Here is a 20662-nt window from a genome sequence, read left to right as displayed (position 1 = left end):
TATTCGACGAATGATTTTCGAATGCAACTCTGTCGATTTTGTTTTAGAAAGGGAAGGTTTCTATTCTTGATATATTAATAAATGACTCTTGTATGGTAGTGATAGTAGTAATAAGTAATAGTACTAGTAGTGTGGTCCTATGGTCGATGTGTTGTTGCTGTAAAGGTTTACAGATGTAATTTAAAAAATAAGACTTCGTAGGATTGAAACGATGGCATACGATTTAAAAAACGAAGAGGATGTAAAGGAATACTTGAAGAACCTTCATACAGAGTATCAATTCGGTTGTTATGGCGAGAAAAAACCGGAGGGTGAGTGTGAAGATGTGTTCTGAGCTAAGCCTAACCTCGATGTCAAAACAGCATTTTTACTCTGTGAATAGTCTGCCACCTATTAGGTGATTATTACGAAACGGTGAAGAAAGAGATGGAGAAGGCCGCTACGATATACAAGACGACTTGCGACCAATACAATTATGCTAAAAGCTGCGCGAAATTCGGTGATTTCAAAGCAATCGGTGAGTGACCGGATCCTATATACATCCTATATAATATGGGGTGTTCGGAAAGTAATTGTACATCTATTTCAAATATTTAAGAAAAACATTTATCAAACATTATTAGCAAATTATTATTTTTTCATGAAAGATGTAAGTGATCTCCACGAGCAGACAAACAAGCCTTAATTATCTTTAACTCGTCTATTCTTGTTATTAAAAACTTTCTTCGACTCTCCTGATATGTCTTTGATGAAGAAAGACTAATTTGCATATAATGTTTAATAAATGTTTCTTTTTTTATATTTGAAACAAGTATATAGTTATTTTCTAAACACCCTGTATAACATTCCCCTTTTTTAATACAGGTAAAGGTTGCAAGCAGGACATACCGACAGCGTACAAATACATGTCAAAGGGTTGCGAGCTTAATGACGAATACGGATGCCTACATGCCGGTGTTTTGGGAACATCTAAGAAAGACGTTGGAGAAAAGGATAGGACTATACAGATCCATACAGGTGTCAAACAATTGAAGAAGGCCTGTGAGATGTACAATTCGGACAAAGCATGTTTTTATTTATCGGGTATTTATTTGGGTGGTCTTGAGGGCATCATTGACAAGAACTATAAAGAGGCTTACAAGCTATCATTGAAGAGCTGTGAGTTTGGTAATCCATATGCCTGTGCGAACCTGTCACAAATGCACACGCGAGGAGAAGGCGCGCAAAAAAATCCCGAGCTAGCCGCGACTTTCAAAAAGCGTGCCATTGATCTGTATCAGGAATTGAAGCAGGTACAACCAGAATTGAAGTTTCATCAAGGTGTAGATCCATAACATATGAGTCTTTGGTACATATTAGATTATCAAAAAGTTGGTTTGCTTTTTCCTCATATAATTCTATTAAATAGAAAAAAAAAGTAAACAATTTCTTTGACCAAACTAGTCTGTTATGTGTTAATCTATCATACATCAAATATATTGCATGTCATAAAAAAAACGAACTGCATAGGTAATATAATTTGATAAATTTATCAAATGCATATATATATATAATTCAGATGAAGATAAATAATTTTTTACTATATTATTCATTATAGCAGGTTATTCACTTATATATTTATAACTTTATCCAATTTTAAATATCTATAGCCTAAATTAACTTATTCTGTATTACAAATATATCTTATAATTGTTTACAATAGTTTTATTTAATCATATATAATTGTATATATTTTTTAATATTTGAAAAATTATCGAGAAAATTTTCCTTCTCTTAGGCACGCAAGTTATATATTTTATAAAAAATTAAAATTAAAATTTATTTGCTCAACATAGGGCGAATTATAAAACAAGATGCTCAAATATCTCTCTCTCTGTTGTAAGGTTGCATAATATTTAAAACAGTTTTGTTTCGTTGAAATGATATAAACAAAAGAAAAATATAATTATGCAAAAAGCTTTTTTACATGATATTTTTAAAAAAATATGAATTTATATATACGCACCTCTTAAGTTACAGAAAAAGGGATAAACATTAAACCAATGAACTTAATGCAAAAATTCCAAAATTGAAAAATTCAATTTTGCAATGCAAAAATGAGATAAGTCCATATGATTTTGTCCATTTTTATACTTAAATAGATTTTATAAATTAATAAACTTATTTTCTAATTATCCTAAGTATTTTGCTAGAAAAGAGAAATTATGTTTTAAAGCCAACAAAAGTTTTGTAACATATGGTCAGCTACATACGAGTGACAAAAAACGGATGTTGCGTCGATTTATCACGCAGTACATATACAGATGATAATGAAGCAACGCATATGCGATGACGCCGCATCAGGTTGATCACTACATGTACATGTATGTACATTGCTTCAATGACTGGAGACGTTGTCTATATGCTATATCTATACTTGCACCAAGTACTGGACATTCAGCAACTATGGTCACCATAAATCCAAAGTCTCTAGATAAATAATAATCGCTGAATATTCTCGATTATGTATATATAATATATCGAGAATCAGCCTCTAGATTAACAGTTATTGATTGTCTTATTTCACTCTCTCTTTCTGATCCCCCACCGTATCTCACATCTCACGTCGCTTTTCGTATCTCCCTCTCCCGTATCCGTTGTTCGTCAATTCACAGCAGGTTTAAAACGCCTTCTTCATTTCATTCGTTAGCGACACAACCATGCGATACTACTTGTTCGATTCTCGCGTCTGGCTAGCGGCCGCCGTCTTTGTTACGTTTGTCTGTCATAGTCTGGTAAGTATGGCTAATTTTGAATTTCGGGGAATATATTCTTTTTTTCATTAAATATTTCCTATACTTGCAAGTTAATGATGATCTGAACAATAAATAAAAATTAAAACGTTATTTATCGGATTTACAAATTCTTGGAATTTCTCCGCGCTCGAACATTCGGATTATGGCTCTTGTATAGATTTTCAAAAAATGTATTTTTACTACACGAGAATACTATATAATATTCTTATACTTTATCACTTCAATATTGTTGGCATTATATTCATAATCTATTTTAAAATTTTTATTTAATATTTTATTTAAATCTTTATTTAATATTTTTTCACACAATTTGAATTAATTCAATAATTTAATTAAACAGTTTTTTCTTTACAAAATTGTGTCCAACAGTTGTTGAGTTGCCAATTAATAGTCTATCAATTCTTTTTAATTCATCGATTTTTTTTTATAAAAAACAAAAAGATTAACATGCAAAGGCAATTCAATATTTAGGAGATTTTTGGGTAGTATGTGCTTATTTTATAAATTTGTTTAAGTCCGATGCACAATCGGTCGATGACAAATCGGAAAAGAGCAACGTGAGCGTGGACGTTTACTATGAATCGTTATGCAGCGATAGCATGCGATGGATCGTAAATCAACTCGTACCGTCGTATCCGGAATTGAAAGATCATCTCCACATCACATTTATTCCTTATGGTAAAGCTATGGTAAGTAATTTTGATCGTGTCTCGCGCTAGATTTTTATCACGTAATTATATGAAGCAATAATATATACGATAATATCCTTATCTCTAATATCAACACCCTCGTAATCTAAAAGTGAAGAAAGTTCGTACATATCTTGTTTTTTATCTCATAAAGCTTCCACTTATTATATGTGATCTTCATATTTACTGATCTATTTTTATTCATTCTTTATATTCAGCTTTTGATAATGAATCTAACACTGTTCTCAATATACTTTAAAAATGTAGTTTTGGATTGAATTTTATAAAATTATTTTTTGCTTTTTTTCCTTTTTATCTTTTCTTCTTTTGTATACTTTTTTATTGCATTCGTGTATTACTAATTTAATCGCGTTAGGCTCTTCAAGAAATTATTACAAAGGAATCCGCTTTGAGTCAATATCCTTGAAAATGCGAAACGATGACCTTGCTATAGTCTGACCGTTGACTACAGTCTTCAATCTTATATACGTCGATGAGAATATTGAGAGTGTTTTCACGGCAAGCATTGATGCAAATTAATGACATATATACCTAGCACGCGCGCGGCAGCGAAACCGGTCCATGGCAGTTCTTATGTCAACATGGAGCCGCCGAGTGCCGTGGAAATAAGGCCCAGGCGTGCGCGATTCACGCTATACAGACCTCTGAGGAAGCCGAGGAACAACAGCAACTGATGGTCAAACTTGTCGGTTGTGCAATGTCCGCTCAGAGCCCGTCGACCGCTGTTCCGCAGGTATAGCTTATTTCTATAATTTTCCAGCCGTTAAAATACATGGTTAGTTGAAGCGGCATTGAGATTGCAGCAAATGTGCTTTTTCTCTGAAGTAACATGTAATTAATCTCCATAGCACTTGTCCTGATGGGCAAGAGTTAACCAACTGACATTTAACTCTAATGACAACATCGACCTTTTGGCATACTTTCGAATTCGCGCGATAGCATGTTATGGTACATGTATATTTTACCAAAGTGTACTTTTGATATACATAAATATTATATATTCGAGAGATCTCGCGTACATATCATATAATAAAAAAAAAAAATTATTAGAATTAAAAATTGAAATAAAAAAAATATTGTTAGATATTTTATTGATAGTTATATAATTAAAATATTACTTAAAAAAAATCAAATATAAAAAAATTATTAAGAATGATATTTATAAAATATCTAGCGATATCTTTAACTTTCAAAGATAAATATGATAGTGCAATATATCCAAAGATATAAAGATATTTAAAAAGCGTTCATATTTTTCAGATGAGTTTACATTATTACGGAAAATTTTATTTAAAAATATTATTCTTTTTTATGCACGCCCCAGAAAAGATCAGATAATCTGTACGTGAAACATGAACAGAAAGTTATTGCAGTTCCTTTTAAGTTTCGTAAACGATTGCTGATACTTTAAAGCTCGATGACACACGTTTCGTTATGTTTTCAGTCACGTCGCGGTCACAAGCCGTAAAAATATTAGATGTTGAAATATTGTCAGTGATAAATACTGTTAAGATAATGTGTAATGATAAAAATTGATTAAATTTGGATGATCGACTTTTAGTGTGCTCAAGACATCAGCCTAAGCGAAGTAACGCGGAGATTGATTAACGATTGTATCGCGAGCCCACTCGGGGACAATTTGCTCGTAGCGAATGGTAATAAAACGCACAATCTCCAACCACCGCTTAAATTCGTACCAACGATAATAATCAACGGGGTAAGAGCTAAACTTAAATCTCATTTTGTATGATCTATAACTAAATAATCGACATATCTTAGATTAGTCAACATCTCAATACATTAGAATTAAATGAAATTTTGTAAATTATATGCTGGCTGCACATTTTTCTGACTCAGCATTTTATAAAACTCTCATTTTTTATGATATTATATTTAATAATATTATATTTTTGTTTAATAGCATTATATTTTTGTAATTGCTAAGATCTTTTTTATTATTGTTATATTACAATATAATATTATTAAATTTGCTGCTGATTATTAATATTCTATTCATTTTCCCAAATGGTTTAAAGATGTTATATAAAAATTTTTAAAATCCTCTGTTCATTACCTGGAATAATAATATATCTTATAATCATATATACAGGTATACTCAAAGGAAAATCAGGACGTGGCACTAAACAATTTCTCCAAGCTGATCTGTCAACATTTGACAGAGCAGGAGAAACCAAATCTTTGCAGCAGCGTGAATTAAAGAAAGTTAGAGAGAAAGGATAAAACCGAGTTACGCGTTAAAGGTGCGGGGATAAATAATTGCTCGGTTGAAATAGATGATGTATTGTTCATTTATAATATAAGTATCTATGTACAAAAATATATACGATTTGTCAAATATAACGGATTAATACGTATAAAAATGATTCTAAAAAAAAGAAAATAAACGAATCTTTGGAAAAACAGCGCGATTCGCCGACAATGAGATCGTGACGATAAGATGAATGCGCCAATGAATGATCAGAGAGAGTGAATGATTCATTTCCTATTACAACATGTAAATGTAACGCAATTTTTTTTAAATGAATATACAATATCAACAATTACCAATTAATAAAGTTGTAAATTATATATGGCGTATTTTAAAATAATAATATTCATAATGATATATGACAATTTCAACTCCTTGATTGAATAAAAATATAATTAATATATCGAATTTTGAATAAAAATAAAATCATATTAATTGAAAATAATTTCGTATTAAATGATCATATTTAAATAATATTATTTGAATTTGCCGAGAGTGATATTTCGACAAATCGAACTTATATTCTTACCGCTCATTCACTGAAGCATCTGTCTTATTTCGCCTTCATGAGAAAAAGGATTCTCCCGGTGAGGGAAATCATCCGTCGATGAAAATAGCGTCGTCCAGAGCGCTCAGCTCGTGGAATTGCCGTTCTATGTCGGCGCCAAGATCGTGAAAATCCGGTATATCATCTTCTGCGGATGCGCAGTATCCTGAAACAATACCGATAACAACTTTCTTTTTCTCTCTCTCTCTTTCTGACTGTCGCATTCGATCTTATATGCGCGTTTTTATGCACTCTTTACAAAATTACGCGAGGGTTCTTTTGGAAATAGCACGGGTGCGTGGCACGTGGCAACGCGTCATCTGTTTTGTCACGCGTATGCCCTTACTTGCTCATTCGCGCGTTCGTCATACGCGCGTACGCCGCGCGGCCCCCCCAAAAAAGTAAAGAATATTATTTTAAGACTCGGTATGGGGTAAAAGCATAAAAGCACGGCGAACCTCCTCTGAGATTAACTATAGACGACCGAGCGTGACACTGTCATCGGCATCTCGTTGTAGTGCGCGAGCCACGACAGAAAAAGCCAATGCGCGCACGAGCGAGTTGCACGCATTACACGATCTAATGGCTGATGACCCGCGCGGGTGTCTTTTTATACGCCTCCTAATCAAAATTACACGCAACTAAAAGACAAAATCAATATAGACACGATAACATCTCACGCTAAATATGTTCGCGGAAAATGCCGCCGTATCTTTTCCGAGAGCGAAATGGAGTTTTGAAAAATAATTAGTCATATCTTCTCTCTCTCTTTCTCTTTTCCAAAGTATTATATAGAGAAGATTGAGAATAGCTAAATAGTCAAGATTTTTCTAAATAAATTGACTCTTACTTGCTACAAAATTTAACTTGATTTAAATTTATAATATAATTTCACATAATTGATTTACTTAACAAATAATATTTTCTCTAAGAGAAGCTTGTAATAGAACTCGTTTCAATAACACATTCTATGTTACTAATAAAAGTTAAAGGTCATGCTATCTTCTTCGATGCTTTTTGCTTAAAAATAGAAAACTATATATAAGCAGTGAAACTAAATGGATGGAATATTTCTTATCGTATTTCGGCCAGATCTTTTATATCGAAGATACTGATTAAATATTGTCACATATAGGATAAGCATGCTAAGCATTCAAAACATATAAAATCATCACGGCAATATATATCTTTGATTTTAATTTAAAAGGATACTCGTAACGCTCGTTATTAATAATTAGATAGATTATTAATTCGCAGTACACAGGTAGCATGTGGAATCTAAAAGATGCCACAAAAACGTTACTGCAATTAATAATAGAAACTAGATAGTTTTATATATATATAATGACAATATTGAAATCACTCCCTCTTAAATACTTCGTTGGACGAATGTTGTGAATCATATAGATCTTTCGCGTAGAAAAAATTTGATAGAATTTATAATTTCTACCAAAGATTTAATCGATTGAATACATATATCCGTTACCTGTATTTTCGTTTTGTACGTTGTTGATATCGTTGACAAGAAGATGACAAACCGATTCAATCGGCACGTACTCCTGCTGGTTGTTGTCAAAGTTTATGGAGATTCTATTCGGATGACAAATATTATTTGTGTCTTCATCTTTAATATAGATTTTAGATAGCTTATACGACGGATGATTTGTTTCCACGTCAAAGATACATGCATCTTGGCGTTGTTGGCAAAGATTCGTCGAATTTAATGTATGTCCTGCTGTACTCGTTGTCGTTGATACTTTATCCGATAACAAACTGGACAATGTATTAGAATTCTCTGTATGATTCTTCAAGTGCTTCCTAAGACTCGACGGATCCGTATAACGCTTGCCGCAGCCGCTTACTTGGCAAGCATATGGTTTCTAGAAAAAAATTGAAATTATTAATTTATTACGCATAAAATTGTGCTTTTGCTGAAAAAGATTGTCGAATCAATGATAATATAACATTCTACTATATTTTACGGTTAAATGCTAATAAGATATATATGCCATAATGGTCTAATTTATCAAATAAATCTAAAATTATATTAAGCCACAATAAAATTAATTATAATATTAATATGTAGTTAATAATAATGTAAAACATATATGTACACATATTATGTTAAAAGCTGTTGGAAAAGAATGTTTGAGATAATCTTTAAATTATACACATCACTTATACCATATACACAAGATAAATAAAAATGAAATCGTACTCTATCGTAATGTGTCCTCTGATGTTTAGCCCGGTCGCTGCTGTTGCTAAATGCCTTCGAACAGCCATTATGTTGGCATGCATAAGGCCTCTCGCCTGTATGCGATCTCTGATGAATTTTTAAATTCTCCAGACGGCTGAAGGCCTTCTTACAACCGGCGAACTAAACCAAAAATTGACAGTTTAAAAAAATTTCCGTTTCATTGACAGATAATTCGTGCAAAACTTGATAATTTACATGGATCCTACATAAATCGATAAAGCGACCGATAAAATAATAATTTTTTTCCGCGTACAAAAAGTTTTTACAGAAAATCCGCATCAATATCGCAAGAATCATATTGAAATTGACGCAGACTTGAAGTCGTTGAAGGAGCAAACGAGATGATGACCATGATACTGACCGGACATTTGTTCGGTTTCTCTTGTGTGTGTACCCGCATGTGAATGAGCAATTTGTATCTCGCGTTGAAAGGTCGCGCGCGCGGACATCCTTGCCACAGACAGGCGAATTCATCCTCGCGACTCGTCGCGGCACTGGGAAAACCTTCCCCTGCTTCCTTGCCTTCGCGCTCTTTATCTCGGTCAATTCGCTGCATCCGTCTGCCGTGACCATGCGTGTTCGTTGAGGACGATTCCACGTGCCGCCTCTCGATGTGCCGCACCAGGCCCTCCTGCTCCGTGAACGCACAACCGCAATCGATCCAGTGGCATTGGTAAGCCGACACGAGCAAGTTTTCTTCCACTGGTTTCGCGCAATCTACAACGTGAGATGTACGCGCGAATGTAAATACAACTGCATCTGACATTATAATCGTATAGAATGCCAATTGGAAATGTATTTCTGTTTGAGTTTATTGGAAAATATTTGAAGTATATGGGTTATTATTTCGTGATCCTAAAAGTATTGAAAGTATAAGTAGGCGGATTTTATTTTAATATCAAAGATTTTTTTTATCCGACAAAACACGCGGGGAAATTCTTTGACGAATTACATAGAAGAATAAATTTCTCTTTGGAATAAACGAAAAGACAGTATGCTGCGTACTTACCGTACGACTTATCACTCTTCTCGTTTTCCGCGACTTTTGACCCGGCGACCCGCTGATTGCCGAACAGCAGACCCTCGTTCCGCGGCAATATCACTTGATTGCCGAAACTGTCTGTTGCGCCAACGACATCGCCGGCAAAATTGATCGTCGACAGCGCGGACGGCTGTTGCTGCGAAGAAACGAGGTGTCCAACTGCGTAATACGGCGGGTCGAAGTTCTGGAATGATTCTTGCTGATCGTCGCCCGTCAGACAGGTCATTGACGACACTGACGACGACGACGGCGAATCTACAGCGTTCAACAAAGACGTCGGATCGCCTCTAATTAGACTCAAGTCAAACTCATCGTTAACGGAAGACATTTGTACGGAGGAAGAACAGTAATTTTGAGCGGTGATATCGTTTTGCATGCTCATCAGCAACGACACCATGTCCTCCTGGCAATCCTCTTGATAATCCTGATGATCACTATGCGATTCCGTTCCGTATTCCGAATAGATCGCGTTGCAAAAGGTGCGCGAAAAAGAGAAGGCCGAGCCCATTGACGGTAACTTTTGACAGTCCGATTTATCCTCGCCATGACCCGTCGTCGTTAGTGCACCACTCCAAGTTGGCGTAGTTGCTTCACTGCAGGTGCTTCCAGGTGATCCACCCGCAGTATTAGGATACTGAAAGACAATGGGAACCTGGTCCCAGTCGAGATAGTCTTGCGGATCCAACGGGGAGAAAAGGGTACTGTTGTCCGCTTGCGAGGCCATCCAGCAATGTGATTGTACGTCGTTAATTTCTATACCGGTCATGGACACTAAGGACGCCATATCGGGAAGCGAACTGTCGTCGATGAAGTCGTCCTGGTCCAGGCCGGATATGGGACGTCGCGCGTCGTCCTCCTCGCTTCTCTCGCCGTGATAATCTTCGAGGTGCATCTTTTCCTCCTTCTCTTTCTTCTTTGTTGTCGTCGGTCCGGGCTCGACGCGACCGGCAGCCTGCCGTCAATCATAGCAATACATATATTTAATTGCAGTAAACCGATTAAATTGCGAAACTATAGCAAGGCTTTTGTAACATAACACACGCACGACGGATTAGGAAAGCTAGTGCGAAGCGCGCTCTCGGCATCATCCCACTCCCCACATATGCTCTTTGCTCTATCATATTGGGAGCTCTCGTTAGGCGTGAGATAACGGAACCCAGCAAAGACATCGGCAGATAACGATAATGATAATACGAATGAGAGCTTGCGATAATTATGCAATTATATAGTTGTTAATGAGCATGAAGTCACGAGTGTCATTTCCTTATTATTTTTTTGGCACTCTCTTCTTATAGAAAATCTTTTTATACCTAATCAAAGTTTCATTTGCTACCGCAAAACAGACGAACGTAAATGATCACATGACGATTTCTACGCATCACGACTTAAACTTTAACTTGATAACAAATCGTGCGCGTGCATTGATATAATCTTTGATCAAAATATATGTAATTTAGAATTAAAAATAAGAAATAAATTGTAGCAAAAAAAATGTACGTTTATTAAACTAATAAGGTAATTTTTTTATTGGATGACGCAAATGGTTAATCTATTGAATACAAGCACGGAGATATGGGGCTCAAAAAAATAAAATGGAAATCAATTCTGTATAAAAACAAGTAAAAGCTATTTTGGCTAGATCTATAAGCGAATTCTATAAAGATAAAACCGTGAGTACTTACGTACAATTTACCTTTATATCAAATATTTATATAAAAAAAAGTCGCTGCTATCATCAGAGATTAACGCCTATAATATTATTATAAAAACACTTCCGATCCTTAAGCAAAACCAAAAGGAGTGATTACTCGACTGCAATTGTTTTTTAGTCAATTGCACGAGTTAAAATAATATCTTCCCTGTCTTTCAAAATTGCAATTTTTCGCAAAAGTCCTAGTCCTAAATTCGATTTAATCACCAGGAGAAAATGAGGTGCAATCAGACACATAGCACAATACAAAATCTTTGGATTTTCTTTCATCAGAAAACGTAAAATAATCGTTCTAAAAACGCTAGACTTCTCTCATCCCATGTTCTATTAAATTATTGTGACCACAATGAGATCTCCAATTGTGTGATAGCCTCACTTTCCTCTAGGAATCGATGATAGTAAAATTGTAGAATATAATGTCAAAGAGAAGCAGCTTACTTTGATATCAACGTATCAACATGTACACGCCGATTGCGGACACGCTTATCGCGTTGGTCTTTTCCGCTCTTTCTCTCTCGTGGTACGCATGCAACAAACAATTAATCGCGAAAAACAACGTGAACGCCGAACAAATGAAAATAATACTACTATTCCCGTAACTGATAAGGGGGTTCACGCTTTCACACCACTCGTTAACGAGTCTCGTCGAAGACTATCAGCCGCGCGACGACCGCTTTCTTCCGCCAAGGAGTCTCGAGCTGAGAGGACCAAGATTTTTCCCCTCCTCCGCAATGAAGCCCTTCGAAATTGCTCCTCTCCTTGGAAAGCGGACGGAGGGAACATTATAAAAAAACGCGCGAGGGTACATGAGAAGGCGCGAGAGGGAATATCGCGCCGCCCACTCGCGTGGCTGCATCGCGCCAAGTCATCTCCCCCAAGTCCCCCCTGCTTGCCTACCGCGGCTGCACTTGTCGCTACTGACACCGGGGGTCCTACGGTCCCTTCGAGTCCCGAGGGTGGCGGTCGCAATTGAACATCTGTTGGCGCGCGTTCGATGCCCCGCGCGGGAGCATTCTTCCTTTGGAGCAATTTCCAAACCTCCTTCAAGTCAGAATCATGTTGTACGAACCGGTCATTCATGATTTGGCCGATTATGCTCAATGATACCTACGCATGATTTCGCGGATAAAAGATTCTTTCATTATTATATCAAACATTATAAAATAAATATATAACTGATATATCAATATAAACACTGTATATTATTATAAAAAACAAAAAAATCCAAAGAGAATAATCAAGTTTCTTATAATGCTGTTGATATTTCATTCGATTTCAGCCTGAGAAATATTCTATTAAAAAATATTCAAAACTACTTGTAGTGTTATTTATTTAATAAAGTCAAGACGCGGCGTAAACATTGTACAAATGAGAAAGACGAAAGATGCATGAGAAAGAGAAAGGATGAAGGAGAAAGAAGGAAAGAACTCAAGACGATCTTTCGTCGCTCAAACCCTAAGAATCGGGTACAGGGCAAAAAAATGTAAAACCAGCTGCCACACACGCGTCACTTATTAACAACAGCTTCTATGCGCGCACCACATGAGGAGACAAGTCATTCACTCCTTATTCTCCTATTACAAGCTACCGTTATTGCACGGATCTTCTCACCTCGTTTTGTCATAATATTCCTAAAAGCGCATTATTTTCATAAAAAGAAAAATGTATCCACTGAATATCTTTAAAATTATATTGCTGCTGCGAGGAACAAGATACCTTTCCATATTGCAATTAGATTTCTTACCTATCTCCACTGGATATTATAGCACTATTTTTTTTTCATTTTAGTTACTTTAAAAACTGTCAGAAGTCATATTCACTATTTTAATGACATGCGGGATGATGATCTTTCAACATAATTATGATAAGTATCTCTCTCTCTCTCTAGGGTTACCTATAAATATAAATATATATTCAAAATTAAATAATCTTTAAACGAGAAAGATGCAGATTTTTATATAACCGGATATAAAATATTTTTAAGTAAACCACATTGACGTGCTGATATGTTAGATTATTTCGTATTTTTCCATTTCCTCTATGTGTAAAATAATATACATAAAAATGTGTGTAATTGTACACATAATAGTGTACAATAATATACAATATGTGTACACGACTCGCTCTCGCTCATCCTCGCGTTTCCCTTACGCGGAAAATTACGCGCGCGCACATACACGAGTATGCATACGCCTTGGTGCATCTTGTATGGGCGAGCTGTATGTCATATTATGGGTAGATAAGTGATAGAGTGGCACATGTGGTCTGCCAGCCCTCTATGCTTACATTATATACATACTATGCCCGCTCACGATCCTGCTTTTTTACCCAGGCACCTGTCAACTTCGCTCGTACCATAGTCGCCGCATGTGTGTACGTGCGGCCCGACCGCCCTTAAAATAAATATACTGTAAAAAGGACACCGATCATATTCTCTCTCCATACGGATGCAATAACAGCAAAACGTATAAAAAACCATTTCGAATGCGTTTAATCGCATCTCGCACAAAAAAGATTAATCGCCTCTCCCACGTATATATGATCTTTTTCGTAAAGCGATTATATCCCAATAATTATTCCAACAAATTAATAAATTTATACGAATATTCATGTACATCATTCTAAAATCTTCTTATTGTTTTGATCTTTGATACTAATATAATGTACCATGACATTATTCCTGTATTCGTACTTGGTAAAGTGAAAGAAAATCAGTATCAAATAAATAAAAAAATCTTAAAGTTGTTAGATATCTATAGAGATCAAAATAATATTTTAATCTCTGGAAAGTATATTGTGTATGTTATAAAGTTTTAATTAAAACATATGTGTCTGAAGAAAAAAACAAGAAAAGAGAAAATGAAAATGCCCGACTATCTATAGTTATATTTATAGATTGTACAACAAACGTTAACTTTTAAGTATTCGCGTGATAGAGAGTGATACAGATATATGTTAATAACAATTATCTATCACAGATTTTTAAAGTTTAAATTTTAACAAATATGAAAGTATCGTTTCTCATTTTTCTTTCTAGAAAAAAAAAAGTATTTACGAACGATAAATTGCTTAGATCAAATTGATCTGACAAGAGTATTAAAAACTTAAATGTTCACATCCACATGTACAGAACTGTGATATCGTAAAACGTAAAACGAATGATACATAGAGCATTGAAAATAGCATAGACCGCAACACGTACATACATACGTGTCGGCAAACGTTTAGCGTTCGGTCAAGCGATATAAAAATAGAAAGACGCACGCTCTGCATGTGACTTCTTATAATTAGGTACCAGAGGATACGTTGCGTTTTTTTATGTTTCATACGTTACAAACATAGTCCATTAGACAAAATCTAATGGACCACCCATTCGTTTTTTTGTCTACAGTAACGGGTATAAATTACTTCGAAACGAAAATTACATAAACTTTGTCCATATATATATATATATATATATATATATATATATATATATATATATATATCGACAAAGCTTATGTAATTCTCGTTTCGAAGTAATATGTATATATGCATAATAGGTACATACACGCACACATACACATATGTAAAAACAGTTTACAACAATATGATTATTTGGTTAATTATTGACAATGTTTTTCTTTTTACATTTATCAAAAAAAAATTTTTTTGTTATTATACAATTATTTACGAACTTGAAAAATTGAAAAATCGTAAGAAGTTTATTATTATCATCTCATCCATATTATAGAAATAACAATTTAATATTGTCTGTAACCACAGACTTTATACGATTCATTTGTTATTTCAGATTGAGACAATAGCGTAGAATATGTGGTAACATCAACTTTAGACTCATTTTCGACAATCGGAAAATGTTGCATGCGTCCACTACTCCAAGCTATTGTTAAACAAAGCCATGGTGAATGTTTTTGATAAAAATTAATACAGTTTGGTACTTCACCGGGAAATCCTTTGATGAGACAACTCGGCTGCACTTCCACTATTCGCGATAAATTACTTAGGCTCGTTTTAACTAGAGCAATAACTGGACTATCCTATTTTCCAGAAAAAAAAAATAATAATAATAATAAGAAAACAATTAGCACCAAGCATTTCATCATTTAACTTTCATAACATTACATCTGTTCGTTTTAATTCGTTGCACTTCTTGTGTTCTATTTATTTATTTTTTTATTTATTTTGTCTTATCTATTTTAATTTTTTCTTTCTAAAACCTACATGTACATCTATTATATACACAAAAAATGCAAGTAAACTGAACTGATCTATTTAATCATATTGTTACATACCTGGAAAAGAATAGCGAGATATTTTCCTGTTGAATCCCATTCCATGGAAACTATTCTGCCTCCTACTGTGATATAATCATCATCATCCCATGAAAAATTTACTTTTGTTAAATCAATTAGACGCATAGCTATTTTTACATCGTTATTAGTTGCTTTCTTAACATCAAATATATTATCTTGCAATGGTAATGAGAATATCGTAGCAGGATCTTCAGTAGTAGCAAATAGTAATGTTAAATTGGGACCAAAGCATGCAGTTGCTACACGACCATGAGGAACTGTCCACCTTTCTGCATGCCATGGCGTTGGAACGCCAGTATTCCAAACTCTAAAATTAAATATCAATTTCTTTAAACACATAAATAATTACTTGAATATTGAGCAAGTCATTATATATATATATATATATATATATATATATATATATATATATATATATAGAAAATAAATATAAATTAAAAGACATATTACCTAAAAACATTCCTACATGACGCAGACAATAAACGTGAGCCGCAAGATGACCAATGTATAAAGCAAATGCCACCTCCACCAACACGTTTCAAAGGAACCCCGTCTTCCTTTGAAACATCCCAAATTATTATGTTTAAATCTGTTGGTGAACAAGATGCCAATAAGCCACCCTAAACAAAGAAATTTTATGATATTGTTTGCAAATTATAATTCTTACAATATTCCCAGTAAATATCAACAAAAATAAAATGAATAAAAATTACTTGTGAATGCCATATAACACTTGTAACAGGTACATGATTTCTTTGCTTTAAAAGTATCGCATGACTAAGTAAATTACTGGCTGCACCCAGCTCTATCGTCCAAATTAATACTCCAGAATAACATGCAGCTGCTAATTCACGACCAGCATATGGTCTCCAACTTAAGCAGCAAACTGATTTTTGTGCACTATGTCTCAATACTGGCACACCTGGTATGCCTTGTGAATAAATACGAATTCGATTGTCCCTCGTAGCCACAGCTAGGCGAGCACAATGCGGATGCCAAGACAGACACCTAATCTATCATAAACATTGCACAAATATTTTAATACTCAAATTTATCTATATATTTCTAATCAATTCCTAATTGATTCATCTTACCAATGATGTATTCCAATCCCGTGTAGCAACAATATCGGCAACAGATCCAGTTCCTGATGTTGGTAACACATCTCTCTGATATATTCCTCTTTCCATCAACTCCAACATCCAATTCAGTCTGGAATTGTTATATATTTTTCTCATCAAAATGAAGATATGAAATCTTCCAAGAGGGCAAGCAATATATAACAAAATATTATACCCATACCTTGTCGCCATCCAATGCACAACATTTGTTATCTGCTCCGGATTTGCAGCTGCAGCGAAACGAATGGCTTCGGACAATCCTTTCTCTCTCCATACATTGGCAAGTTTTTTGAAGACGCTATCGTGAATGGGCAGAAATAATTCTCCAGCGCTGACCGCGCGCGCAGAGTCGCGGGTGGCCAGAATCTCCTGCGTGATAGAAATCTCGGGATACCCACGCAAGTACTTTGAGAAAGGTTGCATCTCATCATGCATCTTGTCATAGGTGCAATAATGCACGGTGCCGTCAATTAAACCGACGGCTGCCATATCGTCCAAAACAGGACACTCGAAATCGTGAAGTGACAATATTTTTAGCATTTTTGCTTCTCTTTTTATCAGTTGCAACGTCTTAACCTGTACATTTAACCCATACACGTCGTGTCACTCACAACATTCCGTCCTGAATAAATAAAAAACGTGTTTTTCAACAAACTACAAAAACAAATTAAGGCAGTTTATCTTTGCATATTCCTAAATAAAACTAGTTTTCCAACTTATTTTATTTTTGCATATATATATACAGTATAATATAAATAATACTAATAGAACAGTTCAATTGGTACAAACACATGCATATGGCATACGATGACACACACATACTCTCTCTCTCTCTCTCTCTCTCTCTCTCTCGCTTTCTTTTAACCTAATATATTCTATTATTAATATTTTATTGTTATATACATTATTGTAATATAGATTTTATCGTATATTGCAAAAACTGCCAGTCTCTCTGCGGACATATGACGTAGCGTAATAAAAAAAAAAAATTAATTTTTATTATACTAAAATCAATTTCGTCTATTATTTTATTCATTATTTTTATAATCTATCTTTAATTGACAAAATAAAGCCTACATTATACATTTATACAATACTAAAAGGCAAGAAGCGGAAAATAAATTTGAAATTGCCATATATTATATAAAAAGACGTTATACAAAACTATATAAATACAAATTTATATCATCTTTCGTAATGTACGAATTTGAATTGCGTAATGTAAAACTTGAAATCTGAATTAGATAAACTTGCATCTTATCTATACGTACGCGTGTAACATTATAATTTTATCAATGATTTCAAAATACGCGATAAATACTTTATCACGTACGTGCGAATACCTTTTATCAGCTACCGAGGAAAATGGCGCGGAACTTGTTATACTCGGTTGCTCATGGCAACCGTTGCTAGGCAACGATCTATAACGCGGTGACGTATAGTGCGCGTGCGCGCGGCGTTTCGGGAAACCATTCGAATTGCTCTGCCGTGCGAAATCGCGTCGCGTGGGTCGTTGCTCGTCGCGATTCGCATGACATCTCGTGCAAATTCGTTCGAATAATACGGCGCAACTGCAATCCGAACGGCAATTCACGCTCGTACGAAAATTCTTCGATAAATCGCGAATCGGAACAGCCGGGTAGTGCGACGACGCCCACGCGTAGAAGACACGCTTCATCTACACTTGCTACACTTATTTATTCACATCTCTCTCTCTCTCTCTCTCTCTTTCCCGCATCACGAACGTACGCTTGTTTCATTCCGATTGCGGAAAATGTAAGAAATACAGACGAAAAGTGCAATTCATCACCGTAGCGACGACAGCGAGAAGAAGGGGATGTGATAAAAAGGAGAGAGAGAGAGAGAGAGAGAGTACGTATGGGTGTGTGTTCGTACGAGAAGCGAGTGCGCGGAACGAGATGGGTGGTGGGTGGTGGACATGGATATCGCTGGGAGGGGCGAGGTGGGGTCCGCAGTGTGCGGTCGTCGTTCGAGCGAGGTGGATTACGTATCAGAGTCCGTTCGTCGCGTTCGCGAATCGAGGGCTTGTGCCTTTTCATGAGAGGAGCTTACCGTGTCACTTATATACGCGCGAACGAACGAGCGTGAAATCGCGAGAAAATCGTGAGAGCCTTATTCCGATTGAGACGAGCGATCGACGACGACGACGATTCCGGCGTGGACTCGCACGGCTGTCGCGATGCTACCGCCGAGGTAGTCCGCGAATCGAGGGGGTCTATCGCACGCGATGACGATCTCGGCTCGTCGCGCGTACCCGTTCCCATCTTAGAAGAGGAACGAGGCGAGATCGACCGAGAGCTTTCGAAAGACCGATCTCATTGCGGGTGCAGGACGAGGGCGCAGAGGCGGAAGAGAGACGGTAGTGGCGCGGCCGACTGCGAGAGATGGGCAAGAAGGGTTCCAAGCGGAAGACTCGATGGAGAACTCTAAGCATCGGTGGTGAGTATTTCTCTATCTCTTTTCCCCGTCTATCTATCTATCCCTATTGTCTCGCGTAACATTTCTTCGCGAGCGGACAATTCCGTGAGAGAACGTGAAGTGTACGGCCGGTCATCGATCAACGAATGCGCGAGAGAGATGTCGAAGCGAAGGAGAGGGAGAGGGAGAGAGAGAGAGAGAGAAAGAGGACGTACATTTCGCGTTATCGCGAGGTGCTGGCCTCCTCCTTCTCTCTTCGACCTTCGCGGCATTAAATCTATCCCTTTTGGCTGTATAGTCGTACGTTTCCTCTACTGAAGATAAAACGAGTCTTCGTATGCCGAGCCTTCGAAGAGAGGAAAGGTAGAGAGATGGCTGAGCGGGGAAATTTTTCGACGATCGTATTACAGTAGTACATGTTTCTTAATGAAAAGATTTACGCGATCGATCACGGATCAATTTTGACAAAAATTTTTGCAGTTGAAAGGAACGGAAAATTCCCTGTTCTTTCAACATATCACGGTTTTCGCGAAACGTCCGAGAGATCTCTTCCTAGGCTGGACGTTCTTGCGAATCGCGATTTTTTTCCGTAAAAAAAAAAAAAAAAAAAGAATGACGCGGCTCTAGCATAACAAACAAGGACGCGAGAGCGCCGTTTCTAGGACGAGGAACGAGGATTCTATACTACGCAATTCGCGTATGTTCTTTAATCATAATAATAGGTATCTGCCCTATTAATCTTTCGCGAATGATATAAACTTCTTTCGGAAAGCTCGATACGGGACAGAGTTATTTAACGCCATTGAAAACCAAATGTTTATATTTCTAGATAGACGAGGAAGCTTTTATATCTTTTAATCTCTCGCGAAAAGAAAGAAAGCTTCTTAAAAATCTAACACGAATTATTCCCATTCATTCTCATTTATTCTTATCGAAGAAGCTGGACTTTTCATTTGCGAGGGCGCTGTTTTTGGAAAGATGAACGAAAAGTATACGTTCCTAAACATAAAAGTGAAGATTTATCCTTCGATTTCTCTTACATAACAAAAAGAAAACATTAAATTGTTGCCTATCAACTGATATTAATACGTCAACTATATTGTCTATTACTATCCATCATTATCTAACTAAAAATAGAGAATTAGTTGAACTATGTTAAAAGATAAGAATCAACATGACTGTTCCAATAAAGAGATGTTTTTATCTTCCGATGTTGCGTGAAAAAGCAGTGGTTTACGGAAAACTCGTACGAGATATTCGAGTCATTTATCGTTCTCGGAAGTCAAATTTGTCCAATTTACGAGAATGCTGTTCTCAAGCGCGTTAAAGATGATAATCATAACGATATATGTCCTCCATCTCGCGCGAAGAGCCCGGAGCTTTTCAGGAAACTCGACACTCATTGTCAGATTTTTATCACGATCGAAAGTCATATTTTTTTATTTCGCGAGA

At 35.9% G+C, this 20662-nt stretch overlaps 4 protein-coding genes across 8 annotated transcripts in view; 2 read left to right on the top strand and 2 right to left on the bottom strand.

Annotated features, from left to right (window-relative positions):
- The first annotated feature begins 116 nt into the window (after positions 1-116).
- On the top strand, positions 117-5866 carry Gilt1 (Gamma-interferon-inducible lysosomal thiol reductase 1). Its single transcript, XM_070315928.1, is given in 9 exon segments — positions 117-311; positions 383-517; positions 865-1083; positions 2655-2670; positions 2672-2774; positions 3311-3484; positions 4041-4238; positions 5067-5222; positions 5616-5866. Coding segments are annotated over 9 exon segments (1209 nt in total). The 5' UTR covers positions 117-211; the 3' UTR covers positions 5724-5866.
- On the bottom strand, positions 5508-13942 carry LOC138944863 (zinc finger protein GLI1). Of its 3 annotated transcripts, none has more exons than XR_011448888.1 (8): positions 13621-13942; positions 12232-13228; positions 9591-10575; positions 8943-9298; positions 8540-8701; positions 7808-8201; positions 6304-6487; positions 5508-5579 (listed from the first exon to the last, which is right to left on the bottom strand). XR_011448888.1 is itself a non-coding variant. In XM_070315926.1 (8 exons), the coding sequence occupies exons 3-8, from the start codon at positions 12412-12414 to the stop codon at positions 6372-6374; spliced, it is 2196 nt and encodes a 731-aa protein (XP_070172027.1). In that variant the 5' UTR covers positions 12415-12965; positions 13079-13228; positions 13621-13942; the 3' UTR covers positions 5797-6371. The 3 variants fall into 3 exon arrangements, 2 of the variants coding, with proteins under 2 accessions (XP_070172027.1, XP_070172028.1); XM_070315926.1 differs by lacking the exon at positions 5508-5579 and having other exon boundaries at positions 5797-6487; positions 12232-12965; positions 13079-13228; XM_070315927.1 differs by lacking the exons at positions 5508-5579; positions 12232-13228; positions 13621-13942 and adding an exon at positions 11773-12189 and having other exon boundaries at positions 5797-6487.
- A 1035-nt stretch (positions 13943-14977) lies between these two features.
- On the bottom strand, positions 14978-18199 carry LOC138945084 (aladin). Of its 3 annotated transcripts, none has more exons than XM_070316298.1 (7): positions 18115-18199; positions 16953-17393; positions 16745-16862; positions 16364-16663; positions 16101-16270; positions 15630-15957; positions 14978-15374 (listed from the first exon to the last, which is right to left on the bottom strand). In XM_070316298.1, the coding sequence occupies exons 2-7, from the start codon at positions 17309-17311 to the stop codon at positions 15078-15080; spliced, it is 1572 nt and encodes a 523-aa protein (XP_070172399.1). In that variant the 5' UTR covers positions 17312-17393; positions 18115-18199; the 3' UTR covers positions 14978-15077. The 3 variants fall into 3 exon arrangements, with proteins under 3 accessions (XP_070172399.1, XP_070172401.1, XP_070172398.1); XM_070316300.1 differs by lacking the exon at positions 18115-18199 and adding an exon at positions 18043-18107; XM_070316297.1 differs by lacking the exon at positions 18115-18199 and having other exon boundaries at positions 16953-17568.
- Positions 18200-18734: 535 nt separating this feature from the next.
- The window catches only part of LOC138944856 (uncharacterized), a 33424-nt gene continuing 31496 nt past the window's right edge, over positions 18735-20662 (top strand). The window contains exon 1 of the mRNA XM_070315917.1: positions 18735-19231. Coding sequence (XP_070172018.1) covers positions 19177-19231 — 55 coding nt within the window. The 5' untranslated portion in view covers positions 18735-19176. The remainder of the gene's footprint in view (positions 19232-20662) is intronic.

This window comes from Polyergus mexicanus, unplaced genomic scaffold (genome assembly GCF_030449975.1).
Source record: "Polyergus mexicanus isolate NDT 795.1 unplaced genomic scaffold, iyPolMexi1.0 SCAF_3, whole genome shotgun sequence".
NCBI lineage: Eukaryota > Metazoa > Arthropoda > Insecta > Hymenoptera > Formicidae > Polyergus > Polyergus mexicanus.
Note: the sequence above shows the minus strand (reverse complement) of the source record. Positions and strands in the feature narration are given on the sequence as shown.